This window comes from Charadrius vociferus, unplaced genomic scaffold, assembly GCF_000708025.1.
Source record: "Charadrius vociferus isolate BGI_N301 unplaced genomic scaffold, ASM70802v2 scaffold163, whole genome shotgun sequence".
NCBI classification, from domain to species: Eukaryota; Metazoa; Chordata; class Aves; order Charadriiformes; family Charadriidae; genus Charadrius; species Charadrius vociferus.
In genome coordinates, this window is record NW_009648332.1 from 15,293,071 (window position 1) to 15,312,301 (window position 19,231).

General features: G+C 37.9%; 2 protein-coding genes across 2 annotated transcripts in view; one reads left to right on the forward strand and one right to left on the reverse strand.

Annotated features, from left to right (window-relative positions):
* Positions 1–10,937, forward strand: part of FNBP1L (formin binding protein 1-like) — a 32,217-nt gene extending 21,280 nt beyond the window's left edge. Inside the window, exons 10-15 of the mRNA XM_009884900.1 lie at positions 6,745–6,854; positions 7,456–7,588; positions 8,060–8,154; positions 8,646–8,794; positions 9,201–9,359; positions 10,448–10,937. Coding sequence (XP_009883202.1) covers positions 6,745–6,854; positions 7,456–7,588; positions 8,060–8,154; positions 8,646–8,794; positions 9,201–9,359; positions 10,448–10,455 — 654 coding nt within the window. The 3' untranslated portion in view covers positions 10,456–10,937. The remainder of the gene's footprint in view (positions 1–6,744; positions 6,855–7,455; positions 7,589–8,059; positions 8,155–8,645; positions 8,795–9,200; positions 9,360–10,447) is intronic.
* Positions 10,938–13,423: 2,486 nt separating this feature from the next.
* The window catches only part of BCAR3 (breast cancer anti-estrogen resistance 3), a 52,939-nt gene continuing 47,131 nt past the window's right edge, over positions 13,424–19,231 (reverse strand). Inside the window, exons 7-11 of the mRNA XM_009884748.1 lie at positions 17,227–17,342; positions 16,220–16,391; positions 15,912–16,035; positions 14,868–15,080; positions 13,424–14,049 (exon numbers count right to left, since the gene is read on the reverse strand). Coding sequence (XP_009883050.1) covers positions 13,862–14,049; positions 14,868–15,080; positions 15,912–16,035; positions 16,220–16,391; positions 17,227–17,342 — 813 coding nt within the window. The 3' untranslated portion in view covers positions 13,424–13,861. The remainder of the gene's footprint in view (positions 14,050–14,867; positions 15,081–15,911; positions 16,036–16,219; positions 16,392–17,226; positions 17,343–19,231) is intronic.

Below are 19,231 nucleotides of genomic sequence, written 5' to 3' on the forward strand. Positions count from 1 at the left end.
TCTGTTTCTGCCATTTATTATAGGAGACTATTCTCAGAGCTTGTTCGTGGTAGGATTTATTTTCCATTTGATGGTATTCCAAGAAAGCAGATCTTTACCGAAAGAAAGGATATAGCTGATTCTTTATTCCCTCCTCAGTGTATTATGTAACTGCAGCTGTGTGTTAAACTGAAAACCTATTGTTTACTCTTCATGTAGTATAATTAATGATCGATAATAGTTTAAATGCATTAATGCATTAACATATTTATTGCATTTGGCTGCAGAGGTGGGTGAGATTCAGCCTGTTCTGAAATGAGAATATGATTACCAGTGTGACAAGACACCTTTCTGAGAATTTTGGAGAGGGAGGCTATGAAAATCTGCATTGGTTTTCAATCTGGACACGGGCATTTACTGTCGTTACAAGAAATGCCTTCTGACAGCTGAAGAAAGCTGACAGGGCTTTCCATATACTTTCTTACCACAATTTCCCTACTCTTTCTTCTCCCCAGTTCGTTCACTTTGTATGTAGCATTCAGCAGGTCTGCCTTACTGTTTCCTGTATGGAATCACAGATATACAGATGTGTATATGTACTACATGCTTCTCTTCCTTAAGGATCTGAAGGAAATAGAAGATTATGTCCTGTTTTTTCTCTGTTTTGGGGGAGGATAGGGAGTTGCTCTACAAAACAGCAGCTAGGAGCAAAATACTTACCAGGAGATACACATTTTATTCCAAATACTATTTACAGGTTTTAAAATATATTCTTAAATTAGCTAATATAAAAATATGCTGATTTATTGTAGCTGGAGTATTCATGGTGGCCTTTGGGTCTTCATTTAGCTGAAACTATGGCTGGTCTTGACTTCGAGATATGCACTTTAAAAGTCTTTTGGAAAGGGAATGAGTTGTGCAGCAGAAGAAATAGTACAGAAAACTCAAACTGGGAAAAAGCAGCAGTGGTATGAGAGACAAAAAATGGGAGAAGTAATTTGAAAAAGGGGGAGGAAGAAAGTGGAGGAAGTTCTCGTGGTGATACTGATTAAGAATTCCACACACCTGTTGAGTCGGTCCAGCTTGACTACAGAGATTGAGTGTACTTTTTGCTTTAGTCATTTTCCATAGATGTACCTAACACTTCTATAGGGTACATTAAAATGTAGGAAGAAGCGGTGAGCAGGAGCGCACAGGCTTCCAGAGTGGCTGTGACTAAAGCTGGGAAAAGCAGAACTTCCTGTTCTAAGGAAAGAGACGGGCAGCTTTGGGATCTTGTGGAAGTGTTGAGTCTAAAGCTTTTTTGAATATTCCTTCATTCTCTGCACCAACCTGTAACTCTGAAGATTAATTCACAACAGAAACGTTTTAAAACCAATACAGTTATAGTGTAAATATGTCTGGAACGTTACAAGCTGTTTCTGTGTTGGATGGAAATTTTATTTTTGTAAGATAGAATTTTCATTTTAAATTCACTTTGAACATTTGGCTTATTTATTGCTTTCTTTATTTCCACATTAGCCACAATCCCCACCCCTAACCCCTACTAGTTTATACACATCCAGTACTCCTAATGGGTCCCAGTATCCCATATTCTCCATTGAACCAGTGCATTATTGCATGAGTGACATAAAAACAGGGAAGCCCAGAATTCCTTCTTTCAGAAGCCTCAAAAGAGGGGTAAGTTTGATAACAAGTTGAAATGCATGATGGGCTATGAACAGTGTGTTTGTGATGTGGCTTTTCTAATGCTCTTCACCCTCATTATAAGGCTTACTTGGTTAAAAGGAACACTTCAGCTCTAAGGTTACTGTTAGGATACTTTGTTTCAAATTGTACGGAAGCTACCAGCAGGTTAAAAATAAAATAAAATAGAAGTACGCTTTATTGCATTCCAGATTCTTGTGCCTAAAAGAAAGGTGTTATAAAGAGGGTGCTCAGCATGTGTTTGATACCTTTCTTCATTCTTGTTCACATTCACAAATGTTTTCCTACCATCATGTAACATACCTTTGCAGTAATTTATCATTGGGTTTATAGTCACCACAGAAAATATCAGACAGATCAGATGTCTTACTTGCGGACTTTTAATTGAAATAATAGTAGTTGATCATGAAACACTGAACTAAGGAGGGGAAAATTTCATTTCTTTTGTACATCCAATGCTATAGCATATGGTGCTTGCAGATTTGGAAGTACTGATCTTTTGAAACATGACAATGTTAATGCATTTTCTGATTAATAAATTGTCTTTGTTTGTCCAAGGTTCTTTCGGGTAAAATTATTGAAAAATTACTACCAAATGCCACCTTCTGAGATTTATCAATTCTTTTACTAATTTATGGTGGCATATTCTGCAAATAGAATTTGTTTAGAAGACAATAAAAGGGAATGTTAAGTGGTTTTCTTGCAATATTTGTAGTACTGGTGATAAATGTACTGGCATTTTCCTGTTATGTCAGTGAAGCATAGGCTGCCCAGTTTATGTACGTTTTATGATATTTATTGATCCAAATGATGAGATAATTGGATGCATTTGATTATATATAATTCCAGTATTTGAAAACAATATTGACGTGCTGTCTTAGTGCATCAAGAATGGTTGACTACTGTTGACATAACGTGGAGATCAAAGTACAACCATGTTATATTGCAGTAAAGTTATGATTTAGAGGCTCCTTTGCTGTCATTCTGAAATATAATAAGTTACACTTAAAACTTATTTTCTTCATCTTTAAGTCATGTTGTGACATCTTATTGCAGGCCCCGAGATATCTTGGAAATACCCTTTCTACCAGCACTGTTTTTTAGAAAATTCTTGTGATCCTCTAAGTATTTATGGAGGACAGTTCCTCCTTTCCCCTTCTGAGTCACTTATAATTTGTTCTGGTCGTGAAGATAATGTTCCTTCTTTTGTACTCAGTGAGGAGCTAACTGGATTAGATAGTTGTTGAAATGGCACGGGTCTTGATTACACCCCCTTTTTGTTGATCACTAAATGTATTGACTACTGGCTCACAAATCAACACCTTGTAGTATCAGTAGTTCTAGAACCTCTTAGTATTCTGTAGAATTAGCAGGATCACTAGTATCCTACAAGTCTTAACTTGAGTATCCCACCATATCAAATAGTTAATGTCTGTAAATCTTCAGGGTGAACATTTAATTTTTATATATTTTTAAATTCCTTGTAAGCATTTTAACAGACATCACATTATCACATATCGAGTGCCTTTTCAACTTAAATGTGTACTGTAATGTAATAGATAGTTGAATTTCATTGATCAGTCTTATCTTTATAATATACCTTGATTCAGTGCTTAATAGTTGCTAGTACCTGATGCTGTTTTCCACAGTTTTGTCGCTGTAAAATGATGTCCAAGTGGTATTGACATGCAGAATGACCGTATGGTATTTAATTCACTTCTGCTTCTATTGAGATTTATGAGTTGGCACATACCAGACAGTAGGCATACTGCTTATTTTCTTCAACGTGCCCTGAACAAGATTTCACTCAAGGCACTGGAGATCACAAACCCAGACTGCCCTCATTCTGTTCTTCATGCATTGGGTTTCCCTATCACGATGTATAGCGAAAGCAGCAAACAGTAGCTGTAGAACAGGTTATTGGAAAAAGGCTTTAAGTATAAGCAAGTATAACTTGCTTTATTAGCACTGCTGTTACTTGCTGCTTATTATCCTTTGAAATCTTAATGTTTCCAGATAGTGTTAGTGCTTATGATAGGTCTTCGCTCAATGCCACTTGATACATAAATAGATGCACTGTCAAGTGATGCGTAAACCTTACTTGTGTTTTCTTGGAAGACTCTTTCTAAAGGGAAAAAGAAGTTTATTCTATAGCCATTTCACATCTCGGGACTGTTTGACTTGGGTGTTTCTTCTGAAGTATCATTTGTGAAGATGCTTTACTTTCCTCATTGCCAGAAACTCTGATTTTGTGTGTGTGCCCCAATCAACAGCGTTACCAGTTGCTGAGGGTCATAAATGATGTCGGAGATACATATCTTCTAAGTTGCTTGGTGTTTTGGAAATTATCCAAATTCATTGAAAGCATGGTAGATCTTCAAAATGCAGTGAATGTTAAACCCAAGATATGACACCTGGCATCCCCTGTTTTATTTGCTTCCTCTAAGGATAAAAAGTCTTTACTCTAAATATCTCTATTTTTATCAGGACTAAAGCATTTCTAGGATAGCAGCAATGACCCAGATGCTATTTTCAGAAAGTAAAATTACTAATTTCTAAACTTGAAAAAGATCTTTGTTTATTGTAGTTCTACTGTGATAATAATGTAAATACATTGTAAAAATCATATTTGTAAAAGTGATGGTAGTGGATTGCTAGCTATAATTAACAAATTATTTGCATATGGCTGACCAGTCCTTCATCATCATCAAATTCTGCTACTTTGTGCAATGTTGGCTGTGTGTTTGTTTCTTCTCCTACTCCTTAGAATTATTATTCAAAGCACTGAAATTCAAAAGTAATTCAAAGAAGTTGTGTATTAGAATTTCTTAAGTTAAACTACTCATTATCACCTAGTAATTTTTTAATCAGTAATTCTTAAAGCAGGAGTGCATTTTGGATTATTGTATTTTGCTTTTCTTGTGCTTGTAGTAAAATGTATTTTTTATAAATTTTTAATCCTTAAGTAATATTTTAAAGATACATTTTTTAGGCATTAATCATTTTCGTAACTGGTCGTTGCATGTGAGTAATTTCCCGTTTCTTTCTGTTTTCAAATGAACTGGGCAGTGGTCGGTGAAGATGGTAAGCCCGTGTGCTGATCTGTCTGCTGTACTTCTGCTAAGATAGCATGAAAGTAATCTTTTGACAGTGTTTCCATATCATAACTGCTTTAAGTCAGGTGCTGAAATACATCTTCAGATTTTCCACTCATATACACAGTCTTCTTAATCATCCATGCTTAATGTAAGATAATTAGACTTGTGATCTGGCCGCAACTAAGTCCGTGATTTTGGAATTTTAGGGTTCACTGGTATTCACGAGTTGGTCATGATGGGAAATACTTGGTGATTTCTCTTTGTCAGGAAAATTGTTAAAGTGGTGTAAAAAGGGTATATGAAAAGATTACAAAACTTGTCTTAAAGAAGTATTGAATACTGAAAAATTCACTCCTTTGAATTTAACCAAAAAATTGCAGGAGAGATGGTCCTTTATGCTTAGGAATATTAGAAAGCTGTCATATTAAATAAAAACCACACCATAATCAGTGTTGTTTTTTGCAGAGTAAATCAGTAAAAATTCACAAAGAGACCTCTGTTCTTATTATTGCTGTAGGATACTCTGGTTTTAACTGACCTGTAAGGAATGATACAGAGGATGTGATTGTCTTTTTGTTTCTTTGTAGTGTGTAAAAGCACCTAAAAGGATTTTAATTATTTTTTTTCCTCCAGAAAGAAACACTTCTGCCTTATTTTTGAAACATTGTATCTGGATTTCCCTCCTTCTATGGTGTTTTGTATTCCCTTCTTAAAAAGCAGTGAGATTATGATTTTACAAGTGCATAAGAACCAAGAGGTTGAGGGGCAAGAAGATCTTAAGAGGGGGTATTAGAAACTTGGCACCTGAGCCTAAGGCTGCTCGAGTCAAAATCTCGACAGTCAAGTTTCTGTCAGGTTTCTTCTTGACCAAAGAAATGCTGTCCAGTTCGGTTTGCCTCCACAGAGGGTTACTGTAATGGCAAGTGGGTTTCTTGTGCGAAAACCAACTTTCTTAGGCAACTGGGACACAAATAACGTAACTTAACTTTCTGTTATTAAGACTTGTACCATATTTCCTTCTTAACACTCTTGGTGTCTGTCACCCTGAGGGGAAGAATTTTTACAACAAACTCTCGAGATGCATAAAAATCTCTTCCCGGGCTTTTCACACCCAAGTCCTTCCATCCTCTTTATAATCTTGGCACAAGTATGCAATCAGACCTTTGCAGGTTTAGGCTCGTAACAATAGGTGGGCTTTAAGTAAGTTTGTGTGGGTTTGGTTTTTTTTAAAGTTTGGAAAGTAGGAGATTTCTTCCCTCCCTGAAACATTATTTTTATGATGTAAAAGATGACTTTGAATATTTGAGCAAGTTTTGATTCAGATTAACAAATTTAAGTAAAAATTTTGATGTTATAAAGGCTTTTTCTGTGCTCTAGGAACTAGTTTTACTCGAGGTAAAATGCATCAGAACTTTCTAAGTTTTAATGTTTTTTAGCAAGATTGCTGAACATCTGGAAGAGAACTGTAATACTACTTTGGAATTAAGATCCAAAATACAGTATTTTTCTTTTGATAGCATCCAAATTGCCATAGAACACACATTCCAGAGAAAGAATCAGTTATATACACATTATTATTATATACACATCTTAGATTTTTGTTCTGACTGAAATTACTCTGTAGTAATTAATTCTGTCCTTTCTAAATCTGCTTTAAGTGCAGTGGATGTAATAGGAGGTACATGGCTCAGCTTCTCAGAAAAATAAGTAAGTCTCCAAAATTAGAATTACATCTGTGAGCCAACTGTTACAGAAGGCAGAAAGAACCTTGAATGAATGACTAGGATCTGGCAGCAAGAATATGCATTTATTCTGTTGTGGTCTTTTATAGAGCTGTGTGTCAAGTAGAGTTTTTTAAAGGTCCATCCTGCTCCCAGTGAACACTGTCCGTGTGTGGGTATGTCAGTTCAGCCGTCCAGATATGTGCGTGTTACTTGTTTAATAGTATTTCTGCTTGCAGGGCCCTGCGCTAGAAGACTTCAGCCATCTCCCTCCAGAACAAAGACGCAAGAAACTGCAACAGAGAATCGATGAACTCAACAGAGAACTACAGAAGGAAACAGACCAAAAGTGAGTGCATTTTTTGGAGTTTTGTCATGGTTCTCTCTCTGTCTGCTTCTTTTGAAGTCCTCTACCTAAGCAAACAGTGCTCAAAAGCTAGGAGAGAATATACTAGTCCAGGTTATTACAGAGCATTTTTTAAGTTTGTGGCTTCTTGTATGGAGGTCCTGTTAGCATTGCTTCCTTCTCCCTTACTATAACACACATTTTGATCCTAACATTGGACCTAAAAGCATGCACCAAAAAAAAAATAAATCAGTGTGTAGGTTTGTTGAGCAAGACAGCTGCAACTTAATGTGTTAAAAAAATGTTATTAATATTTAGGAAATTGTGTATAAAAACCAATATGGGCAACAGTATTGAAACTGGATAGAGAAGCGTTGACAGTTGGAGTCCTTGTGCGCGACACAAGGAAGGAAGGCAAAGTGCTAAGATGACAGAATGGGAAAAGGATTTAGGCATGGTGTGGGGAGCAGTAGTTCCTCATGTCTGTGCTTAATATCTAATCACAGGGTGGGATCTAATACACGTAAACACTATTTTAGCTTTAATGAATCAGTACTGATGTAAGTAATTTTTATAGATATTGTCGGGTTTTGTATGTTTTTAGAGATGCCCTCATCAAGATGAAGGATGTTTATGAAAAAAATCCCCAGATGGGTGATCCAGGCAGTTTGCAACCAAAATTAACTGAGACTATGAGCAACATGGACCGTCTTCGGATGGAAATACACAAGAATGAGGTTAGACTCCAAAACAATTCCTTAGAAAATGTAAACAAGTGGTAAAATTGTGGTTCCCCTTATGGATTATAAATATAGCACCCAGAAAAATGACTTGATTTAAGAAAGTGCTCCTGATACAATTTTTTTGTGGGGTGCCCTATTTTCAAGTATGTTCATCAGGCTAGAATAAGGATGTACATTATTAAAGATGTAAACTGTTTAGAGTAATTTCTTATTAATCACTTAATCTGAAATTCATAGGTGAGTAAACATTATTTTTTTCCTGAAGACTTGTATAGACTATATGCTGACCATAAGGGATAGGTTCACGCTTCATGTGAAGGAATTATGAGACTTCACATGTGAATGCAATCTGCTGACAAGTATACACTTTATACTGTTGGCAGGTAGGTGCATTTGTTAAATGGTATTTGCTGGTTTAGAATCAAGTTTTATTTGACACCAATATTTTTGTCTTTTTTCCCCAAGGCCTGGCTCTCTGAAGTTGAAGGTAAAGTAGCAGCCAGAAGCGACAGGAGGCACAGCAGTGATATCAACCACCTTGTAACACAGGGCAGAGAGAGGTCACTATTCTATCTCTACTGCTTTTCTATCTTATGCTAGAATCGGTACATCTCTTTGATAGTTAACAGCAGGGGGTGGTTGTTACTTACCCTCTGAAAGTTTATGTCCTTCTAAAGGAAAATATTACTGGTTCTGAATTCTAGAGGTCACTTCATGTCATTATGGTGACAAAAAATAGTGAGCCTAATTGAAACACCCACTCATTAAATAGCAGTGCTTTTTAAAGCTATCTTATTCCTTTGCACAAGGCTCACGAAGTTTCCATGTTCTATAGAGACAGGTATGTCAAATTTATGTTTGTTTTTGTAGCAGAATTCAGTCCAAGCCGTCAGTATTTTCAGAAAATCACCTCCAGCAGTAAATATAAAAGCTGCTAATAGGCATTCCCGGAGTGATAGCCATGGTCTGCCCTTTCTGCGATGCACATACGTTCTGAGTTTTAGAGCTAGGAACTCTTCAAAGTCCTCACGCTCCAATCATTGCGTTATAGCCCTGAAGGGAGTTACACGGATGATGCAAATCAGGAAGTTCGAGGCCCACCACAGCAACATGCGCATCCAAATGAGTTTGATGATGAGTTTGAAGATGATGATCCGTTACCAGCTATAGGACATTGCAAGGCAATATATCCGTTTGATGGTAAGGTTAACAACATGCACTGCGATTCCTTGACTGTAGGGCAACTTGACTATAAGACATGGATCATTTGTTATGGAGAAGACAGGTAAAATGATTTAAAGTAAATTAACTGTATGAGCAACTAGTTGCTTATAAGATCAGTGGAAATATTTTGCAAATCGCTTTTAATTCATGAGCAGTACTTTTGTGCTGTTTTAAGATAAATACTAGCACAGCTATTGGCAAATATTCAGCTTTACAAATTGGACTAGGCTTTTGTCTGTAAGCCTGTTTGACCATATGTTCTCTTGCACAGATTTTTGGTTCTTCCTGTTTATATATAATCTGGAAACTATGCCCTGGGAAAAAGATGACTTGAAAATCTGTCTGAACACTGAGACTTCTTTGCCTCTTGTTTTTTTCCCAGGTCATAATGAAGGCACTCTAGCAATGAAAGAAGGGGAAATTTTGTACATTATTGAGGAGGACAAAGGAGATGGGTGGACAAGAGCTCGAAGACATAATGGAGAGGAAGGCTATGTGCCAACATCATATATAGATGTAACGCTAGAGAAAAACAGCAAAGGTGCAGTAACCTATATCTAACAGTAAACTGGCAGCTTTCAGTTGTGCATTCCCCAGGGAAAATAGTGGAAAAATAGTAAGTTACACAGGTTCATGGAAAGCATTAGAATATCAGGTCAGCAATGGTCTATTATTTGCAATGTGAGATTGCTATAGTTTTTTCAGAGATGACCGCATTAAATTACACATCTTACACTGGTCTGTAATTTTGACCAATGTCTTCTGCTTTGTTTACTGATCTAGTAGTGTTCCTGCTTTACAAAGCACTAAATCCAATTCAGCTATTAACGGAAATGGAGCAGGATTCCTGCTTGTTCTACAGCATACTTTGGTTTTATAGAGAACTAAAAAATTACTTAGTTTTAATGATCTCGAAGTTTTACTGTTTCCACTTTTATGATTTAAACTATATACTTAAAGCAGAGGGCTTTTTCCTCTAATAACTAACTGAACTCAGTTACTGAAAATTATTAATTTCCTTCCTTAGCAAATACTTGGCAGCTTTCACTTCTTAAACAGGAAAATGTTTTCTGATTCTGAAAGCTCAACAAAAATACTCAGGAAAAAACATTATGATTAAGAAGGACAGAAAGTCCACTGACCTGCCTCTCCTTCTTTTTCAGTACTTCTAGTGTAGAATGTTGTGTATTGGACACAACTTCGTTGTTTTAACTCTAGATACCTTGAACAAACAAAAAAAGAGACCACATGTAATGTGTGATGTGATGTCTTACTGAAACCTCTCTGTTCCTGAAAAGGGAATGATTTCATATTCTTAATCTGTGCCTGTAAGCTAAGTCTTTGAATTGCATCGTGTTTAGTTTGAAATCAAGGTCTTAAATGTACAGTAATTCCCCTCACTGCTAAATCATTGAGGATCGGAAACTGCATTGCACTACTTGATTACTAGGAAGAAAAAAAAAAAGCTAATCTAAAAGCTGCGGCTCGTATTTCTAATGAGAGTTTGTGGAATGAAGTACAAGGCTAATGTATAGCCACCGAGAAAGGCCTGTTAGAACTGAGCACGCTTCTCTGTCTTCTAAAGGCCTTCAGTAACTTTGTTCTTTTCTTTTTCCTCTTGGACTGCAGGTTCCTGAAGCGGGTTTCTGAGAAAATGGGCGAGATCTTGAAGGAGGTTACATGCAGCTGCTGGGGGGCGGGTGGGGGTGGGGTATTAGACGGGGAGGCCCAAGGGGAAAAGCTAGTTGCATGAATGCATGCAGACATACATTTAGTCACTAACATCTTAGCATCTCCATACATAGGTAAGGATGTATTACAAATTCTTCAATTTGTGCAGGAAAATAGAGTTCCATTACCAGACTAAAAAGGCTACTGCTCCTAAAATTGCTTTATTGTCATTGTCCTAGGTTGTCCCAGATGCACAAACTATATTTTAGCTTGTGCTGTGTTTTGGTTATCTCAATTATGCTCTTTTCCGACTCATTTTAATTGGCAGCCCTTTAGAACCATATATGTCAGTTATCAGTCTGCCTGTGCCACCTCCATGCTCGCCCTTAACCTCCTCCTGCATGCCTAGGACAGTCAGGCATGTCTGCATAACACTTTGCCATCATTGCTTGTCGTATTTTGTAACAAATCATTTTGTTTAAATATCTTCAGCAGTAGAGTTTCATCCCAGTATCCATGTATGCTGCTATAACTATACCACTGCAACCATCATTACATTCCAGTTTTTGGCATAACTGATAAAGAGGCCATAATGTATTTGTGTTCATTTGGGGAAATAATACATCTCAGCTCTAGCCTACAATGCAATCAAGAGAAACTCCTAGAACTGTGGTCCATCTTCAGCACTTCAGTAACCTGTTGTGAGCACTGAAAACCTGGAACACCACCAGAGAGGATTCACCACTGCAAGCTAATGACTGTTTTCAGAAGTCAACCACTTGCCATTCAAATGCTGCCTTAAACTCGAGTGCCTAAACCTGTTGTTTGCCAACACTACCACGTACAGTATCCCGCAAAGGGCTTTGCATCTCAGCTCTTTTCACAGTGCTGCAGCTGCTGAGGTAGCCACGGTAGGTGTTTTCTAGAGCTCTACTTTACCAGATACATGGTGCATCATGAATTTTATACATTGAAACATGTATCTTTTCATTTGACTTTAATATTTTTTAGAATATTTTTATGGAAACTGTCTTTTAGTTTTTGACTATGAAGTAAGTTCCAATTTTACTTACTGCAGTGCTAGTCCATTTCCAGGTGATGCTTCATTGTATGGACCAGTTGAAATTTGAGTGATACTTCGTAATGATCTATGTGCACTTTTACTTGTAAACAATTGAAATTTGGATATGTTTATATGTGTAAATATAGTTGTCTGCAGTGCCCCTATTGCTTATGTTGTCTTGCCTCCCATTTGTGGTTCTATTAATAAATACATTCTATCTGATTTATTAGGGCGATAAGAATTAGACTAGAGATGTTGGGGGGAGGGATACTTGTATCAAAGCGAGCTTGTCAACCCAGCCACCTGCTGTTTGGGGAAATGTAATAATAATCAAAACATCCTGTTTTTCTGGGGTCTGAAGCAATATTTGGATGCAGCAGTGCTGGATTCTTTTTAATTTCAGTGTTATTAGGAACTGTACTACCCGTAAAACTGAATATGAGTGACTTGTGTAGAGGTTTATTCATTTTGTTATGTATACCACTATTACACAGCTTGACCTAGTGTATTATGGGGGCTATTAAACTCTAAAGTTTAGATTTTTGGAGCTTGTATACAGGGTTATTTATATAATAATGTGACATTACTCAATACTGACAAAACTACTTAGGTAGTTTTTTGGGTTCGGGGGTCTTGGGGGGTTTGTTGTTTTTTATTTTTTGTTTTGGTTTGGTTTTAAATCTAGTGCTTTTTTATTTTAAAGTTAGAGAAAAGGAGGAAACGTGATCTGTGTATTTTCTGCTAAAGGGCCTGTGGTTTGCCTGGCTAACAGCCTTGCAGGTCAGTAATAACACTTCCTGGTAAAGGACTAAATGTTCTTTTCACGCTACTGTTTGTTTTTCTAAAACCAGGATTTGCTTCCTTTGGAGGCAGGTTGCTTTCATGAGGGATAGTGCAACTTGTATGAGGGTTATTAAACATAGGAAAAAAACATTTGTACTTGCACAGCTAGTTATAAATCACTTATTCTAAAATTCTGAACGTGAGTTGTCTTAAAGAATCTTACATTTTCCAGTAATTTTTAATCCTTTTTTGTGCACATGTTGATTTCCTAAATGTTAAATGCTTTGTTTAAAAATAGTGTTCTCTGTTGAGAATATTTTCATGGAATAAAAAAATCTTTTCATGGTCTAAGTAATTGGCTTCCCCATTTGTTTTCTGTTAAGACTGACAGGGAGACCTGCAGCTTGAGGTCTGTAACCTCTTGTTATGGTGGTAGAACCTATGCTATGGTTGTAGATGGGGGGAACAGATAATACTCTTTAGGTGTTGGTGGTGTTGTTAGCCTACTCAAATACTTTCAAATGCTGTAAGTAACATCTCATGCCAGAAAAAGGCTTACTGTCAATGAGCACATGCAGCTCTAACCATAGTTCTTCCTTAAATATTTATACAACTTCTGAGGATAATACTTATACACCAGCTCCTTATGTGACAAAGTGGAATTTGCTGCTAAAGCATTCCTTATATAAACAGCGTGCGTGCTGATTTCCTATGAAAAGTGCTAACAGCTTATGCTTTGCCTTCATCCAACAAAAAAAAACCCAGCCAAAACTACTTACCAAAGTGATTCACCTCAGTAAATGAAGCAAGTTTAATAGATACGTACACCCACATTTACTCATATCCGAAAGCATTTTAATTATCTGGATTGTTTGTTCTTGCCATTTCATCATTCATTCCTGGCAGCGTAGCTGTCGTGCAGGCTCCAGCAAAAGCCAAAGTACTACAGATGTCTTAAAAAAAAAAAGCAAGTTGTCCCAACACATACACAACTCATTTTCTACTTTCGTAGGTGCAGTAATAGTTAAGCCTTCTGCTGTGGTCAGAGAAAAAGGATCATTTCTGCGATCTGCAAATATGCAAATTATTTTGCATAAAGATACTCTTTAATTCACGATTCTATGTACACCGTTTTATATTCATTAAAGGAGTATTATACAACAAATGTTCTGCAATGTCACATACTTAATCTGTCATTTTATTTACACTATTTGCTTCATTTTAATATTAAGATGCCAATGCCCTTACTCGTAGGCATTATCAAAACATTGCAACTCTGGGTAAATACAGAAAGCTGTAAGACTACCTTACAGGGATAACCTAACTGTTTAAAGGGATCATTAAATGACTTGGCAACACAATAAATAAATAATTTGTTTAGAAATCAGTAGTTTCAAAACAAGTGTGTACTGTGCAGTTAAAAGTTCTAAACATCTTCTGAAATGCAAAAAGTTTGTGCAGTATCCCATTGCCAAAAGAAAGCTAAGGTTATTTCAAGTATATAATTTAAATAGTGTTACAGAGTCTTATATACTCAATTGTTCCACCTGCTTCACTGGAGGAGGTTCCAGTTTTCGGGAAAGTGCAGTTAAAATCTGGCTGAATTTCTTGTATCTTTCATTTTGATTAACTTGTGCTCCTTTGCTGCCCCAGAGCAATCTCATTTGAAATTCTGTCTTGAAGATTTCGCTCATCTCTTCATCTGGCTGGAAACCTAATAAGTAAAAAGAATCCCACAGCATGACCATCAGGCAAGCTGTTAATTCAGAAGTGGCTTTTATTTCCCTCCAAATAAGATAAGCTGTAGTGTGCTGGGTTCCTTTTGCACACCGAATTTAACAACCTAGTAAAACAGTGAAAATCCTTTTCATCTATCTGTGACATTCTACTAGCTCACAAATGGCTCTAGAGACACTAGGACAGGCTATCCTTTGCTCAGTTCTGATTGGCTAGAACTGTCATCGCAGCCTGACCTTAAATATAATTACTGACATATACATGCTGCCTGCAGAAATACTTACATTTCTCTCCCCTCCCTTAACTTTTTCACTGCAAGTTTGAAATAGAAAGTCAAATTATTAACATGTTGCTGCTTTCTGGCTGCAAGCGGTCAAGATCTCAGTGTTGCATCCTGCCCTGCTGTAAAGAATCTGATTATGATGGGCGGAATTTTGAATTGTACAGAAGACAGGAAGTTACCCTCAGTCCTTACTGTACATTCTATTCAGTTGCTAGAAGAGTCAGCATATCAAGTCATGAGAACTTTTGCGTATGTTTGTTTAACAAAACTGTATGCGATATTGCTTGGTGGAGAACTATAGTGATGAATAATTTACTGTCTGCTTTTAAACAGTACTGATGTTGTCCTCAGACTGCGTTTCCTGCAGGACATTTGCTACTATCTCAGCTTCCATGAAAGAGGAGAATTTCCTGCACTGACTTTTAGTGGCACTTAGGCGGAGACCTTATTCTTTAGACATAACCCAGACATTCTGTTAATGTGCAGTAGTTTCTGCTAGCAGTGCTCCCTACCTTCCAGCATCCGTTCTGCAGTCAAGCTGTACATTTCTGCGTTCCGTGCTATCTGGCGAGCTGTGGCCAAGTGCTTGAGCATTATTTCACAGCTTTGGTCACTGCTTTCCCACAGGTCCATGCCTTCAAAAGTGACAGCTTGTCGCTCCATCAGGGTAATGAAAGGCATCAACAGTGGTACTGTTACGTTGTTCTGTAGAGCAGTGACAGTCTCTGGGATATAGAGAGTAACAAATGAATCGTATCATCAGACAGTATAAAACCAGCTAATTGAAGAAAGTATTGTAACTGCAGTATTCTTTTCAAAGTTGGGAACTACCATTTGTCTTTAATCTTTCAAATTAGCACTTTACCTCAGATACACCCGTTCTACCAGTTTCCAGTGAACTGGTTGGGAGAGAAGGCCAAGACAAATGAGTGTTGGAAAACTGCATTTGCTACAGGAGGAGGCTCTGCTGAATTATTAGACAGTGGCATAGAAATTTTAAGCATATACAAAATCTGGGTCATTCCAACAAATTCTGTGATGCTAAAAAGTTTTCCTTCTCTACCCCTTCTCTTAGAGAAACATTCAGCGAAATGTTATCTCCCCCTTGTACCGCTTTGGAGACCAGAGCGGCAACGACTGATGCATGAGCACCTGATGTTAATTATCTGACTAACCGTATTTGAGGATTCATCCTCTGATCCAATAGGCAAAGCAAATAAAAAGCAAAATCTGCCAGAAGTAACTCTTCTCTGAGGAAGAGGGAGATTTTTTTCCTGTCTTTGAGGCAAGATGATGCAGTGTTTCAGCTCCTGCTCCACAACGAGGGAGCGTGGTTTTGGGCAGAATCTTGTAGTCTGCATGGGTACATGCACACACTGATGTTTGGCTGTCAGCTTGTTTCCTTCTATTTCATTGTCTTATACTGCATTACACAAGTTCACATAGTCATTTTAACATATGTTGCACAGCTATCAAAACAGCAGCTGCCTCAGCTCAGGAAATCAGTAGTGGGAGAGTTAAAAGGCTAAATAGAAACCAGTGTCCCTCATACTCACTATTCCACTCATCTTGTCCTTCGTGCAAAGCTTTGCTGAATGGCTTCAGCTGTTTTTCATACATAATGGCAGTCTGGGTATAGCGATGTCTTAGAGACGTCCAGGTTTGTTCTAACCTAGTGACCTGTTCAAACAAAACAGAGCATACCCATTATTGACTCCATAGCAATTAATGGGAAAAGTACACTGCTAGTGACAAAGTTTCTGTTCTGATGATCTCTCTAGTCTTGAAGAAATTGCATAAATTAAATTAAATAAACCATCAAACAACTCTATGTTTTGGAACATAAAGAGAAACTGATTTTTACCTGTGGCATTTCCAGTGCTTTCATAATGGCAGAAAATGCATACAAATCCCCCAGTGAGTCCTTCAGCTCCACTGCAACTTGGATAATCCTGTTTAATGTTGCCGCTCTATCTTCTACATTTCCTGTGCAACCCAAGATATCCACAGCTATTCCTATTGCCATAGTATTGTGCCTGTAAGTGAAACAATTTATACTACAGGTTACAAATTATTAATAATACATTACGCTGTACATATGTTCAGAGAAGATCAGTTCAAAGGTATATTTCAGTTTCTTGGTGTGCCCAGCAAACTTAGTCTTACCAACATCTTTGTATCAAGAGCAGCAATACCATTATATGGAATACATACACATTGCCTTTGAATTTGAGTTTCAATAAATTTTCCTAAGATACTACTACTATACAAAATTCTGCTCAAGCAGTGAATGAATGAACACTTACTGGAAAGTTGGCCCAATTCCCTTTGTCTTCCACAGTCAAATCCTGGGACCTTCCCCCTAAATTTCAGCAACCAAACTATTGAACTCTGAATCAGAGAAGCAGAAAAGCTAGCTCAGGGATAGAAGACCCTCATTGTTCCCCCTTAACTTGTGCAGAGGTTTTACAAAAAGCTTTGCTGATCATTTTTAACTTTGCTAGATCCTCTGGCCTCTTCCCCAGCTGCAGAAGGCTGCTACCTTCAGTCTCTTCCACAACTATTTACGTGCTCAGCTGAACTTCAGTTTACCTGAGCTCTTAAAGGCGAGCTGAGTTCAGCAGCTCAAAGGACCCTGCTTTCACTACAACTCCCCTTTCCTTGTATTACATGCATGGAGCTGCCCCGTGACCTTAAGGACTTTTTTCCTGTGCAAAAAGAAGTTATGTGTTATCTCATTATATTATCTTCTGTACACACAAATTCAGAAAACGTGCAGGAGAGCATTCTTTGAGGAAACGTAGAGTACAATGTAGCAATGCTCTGATCTTCTGGCCATCTGCCCTGGAAATGAGTAACAGGAACATTTACCTTTCAATTAGGTCAAGGCGCAGTTGATGTCCGTAAGGCAATGTAATCAGTTCAAGACCAGAGTTCACTCCCATAATCCTCCTCATCTCTTCAGAAACTTCTAGTATCCTTGCCACCTGTGAAGTGCAAAAATTTGTGCGTAAGTTTTGAAAAAACCCCAAAACCCTAGCCATGTAGAAGTCCTCCAGGTTAGTGCAGGGCATATAGAGCTAAGTGCACCTCGTAATCAAAGAAAAACCATTTTAGTTAACTTATGCACATTCAGTGCCTTACACAAAGACCAATAATATCTTTTTTTTTTTTTTTGCATGATTCAGCCATCAGAAAACCTAAAAGGTGTGACCAAAATGCTTTATCAAACTTCTGTCTTCCACTTCCAGAAGGAGATTCATATGCAAGTTCAAGAAACATGGCACTCTCTTGGCCTGATGCTTGTCATTTCCCCTTAAAGATGCTCTTTCCCCTTAAAGATGTGCACATTTGCTTCACCTTTGTAATTTCTAAAGAAGATGACTGCTCAGAATGATTTTGGATTACACCACAGGGTCCTCATAAGGATTAATTAGTAAAAGGACTTTAAGGAGGACACTGAACGTTGAGTGCCTAATAAAGTCAGTATGTGAAAGCTGACACCCTCACCAATTTGTCTTTGCTTTTTAAACATACAATATTAGCTACTGGTTATATCAGTAACAATTATGTATGCTAATTACAAGAAAAACCACATTAATATGATCATGTGAGATTATCTGCTGGTTTAAGGCCTGTATGTTGACACATTTACAAACCAATCTGCCTGCTGTTCCTGATACACCCATCAGCAGGCTTTCTTGGTTATGAAAAGGTGAACGCAATCTGGGCCACACAACAAGCCTCACTGGTACAAAATCTAGCACGGCAGAGAAACCTGTTTCAGTCTAGAGACGCAGGGGTGATACGAAGCCCCTGGAGCCACACTGATTACTGCTCCTGCGTCACAAAAAGCCCTCTCAGGCACACAAGTGGCAGATATTCACTCCACACTTAGCATATGGGTGCTTCTTTCATTATTAGAAATGTAATTATTTAAAACGCAAACTGAGCTACTGATGCCAGGAGAAGCCCTACGAACTTCAGCCTTATCATGGATCTCAGTTCAAAGCATTTATTCCGACCCCGTTCACATGCCAATCTCATTGTCTCATGCAGTTCTTATCAGTGCAGTCATATGCAACAAGTTACCAGTGAATGACAGTCACTGGCTCTCAGCACTGCCAGATGAAGGTAAAATAGACTTCTCTATGTGTCCCAGCTAGTTACTGTTCCTGCTCCAAAATTCAAAAGTCTGTTTCTGTAAAACACTCCAGTGACTCTTAATTAATTGTACAGGCTCCCATACTTCCAGCAGGCCAGCTTCCTTGGCCTCATTCCAAAGTTGATAGGATTTAAAATAAGAAGATTAATAATGACTGATTGAATACTATATATATATATACACACCCCCCCACACCCCCCCACACCCTTACTACTTCTTTAAGGCATGCATATCCTATGTCTTCAAGCAACATACTCTTTACCAATATATTAAAAGACATTCTGGTTATTGTTATTAGAAGGTGAGTTTTGGAACTGAAACATTAGAGAATGCTGTTACTACTCTTGGAACCATAGTGAAGAAGCCACAATCTATCACTTCTGAAAAGGCCAAGCAGTTGTGGAGCTGAGTTTCTCTGAGTCACCATGTCTGTATGAAGCCTCACTTAGCAGCAGCCAACACTGCTACTGAGGGGGAAGCTGTGTTTGCTTTTGGCAGGAACCCAGCAGCTGGCAGGCACTCACGCACACTCCTCCCGCTGCTGCTCCCATGAAGTGTCCCCTTGCCAGACCTATGGTGTGAACCAGTGCAGCAGCACTAGGAGAGTGCTTACAGACACGTTTCTTCTGGAGCACCACCATTCCCGCTTCCCTGCTTGCCTGCAGTGGAGTTGTCCAGTGACTAGCTGCATGTGTTTCTTCTCAAGCTGCT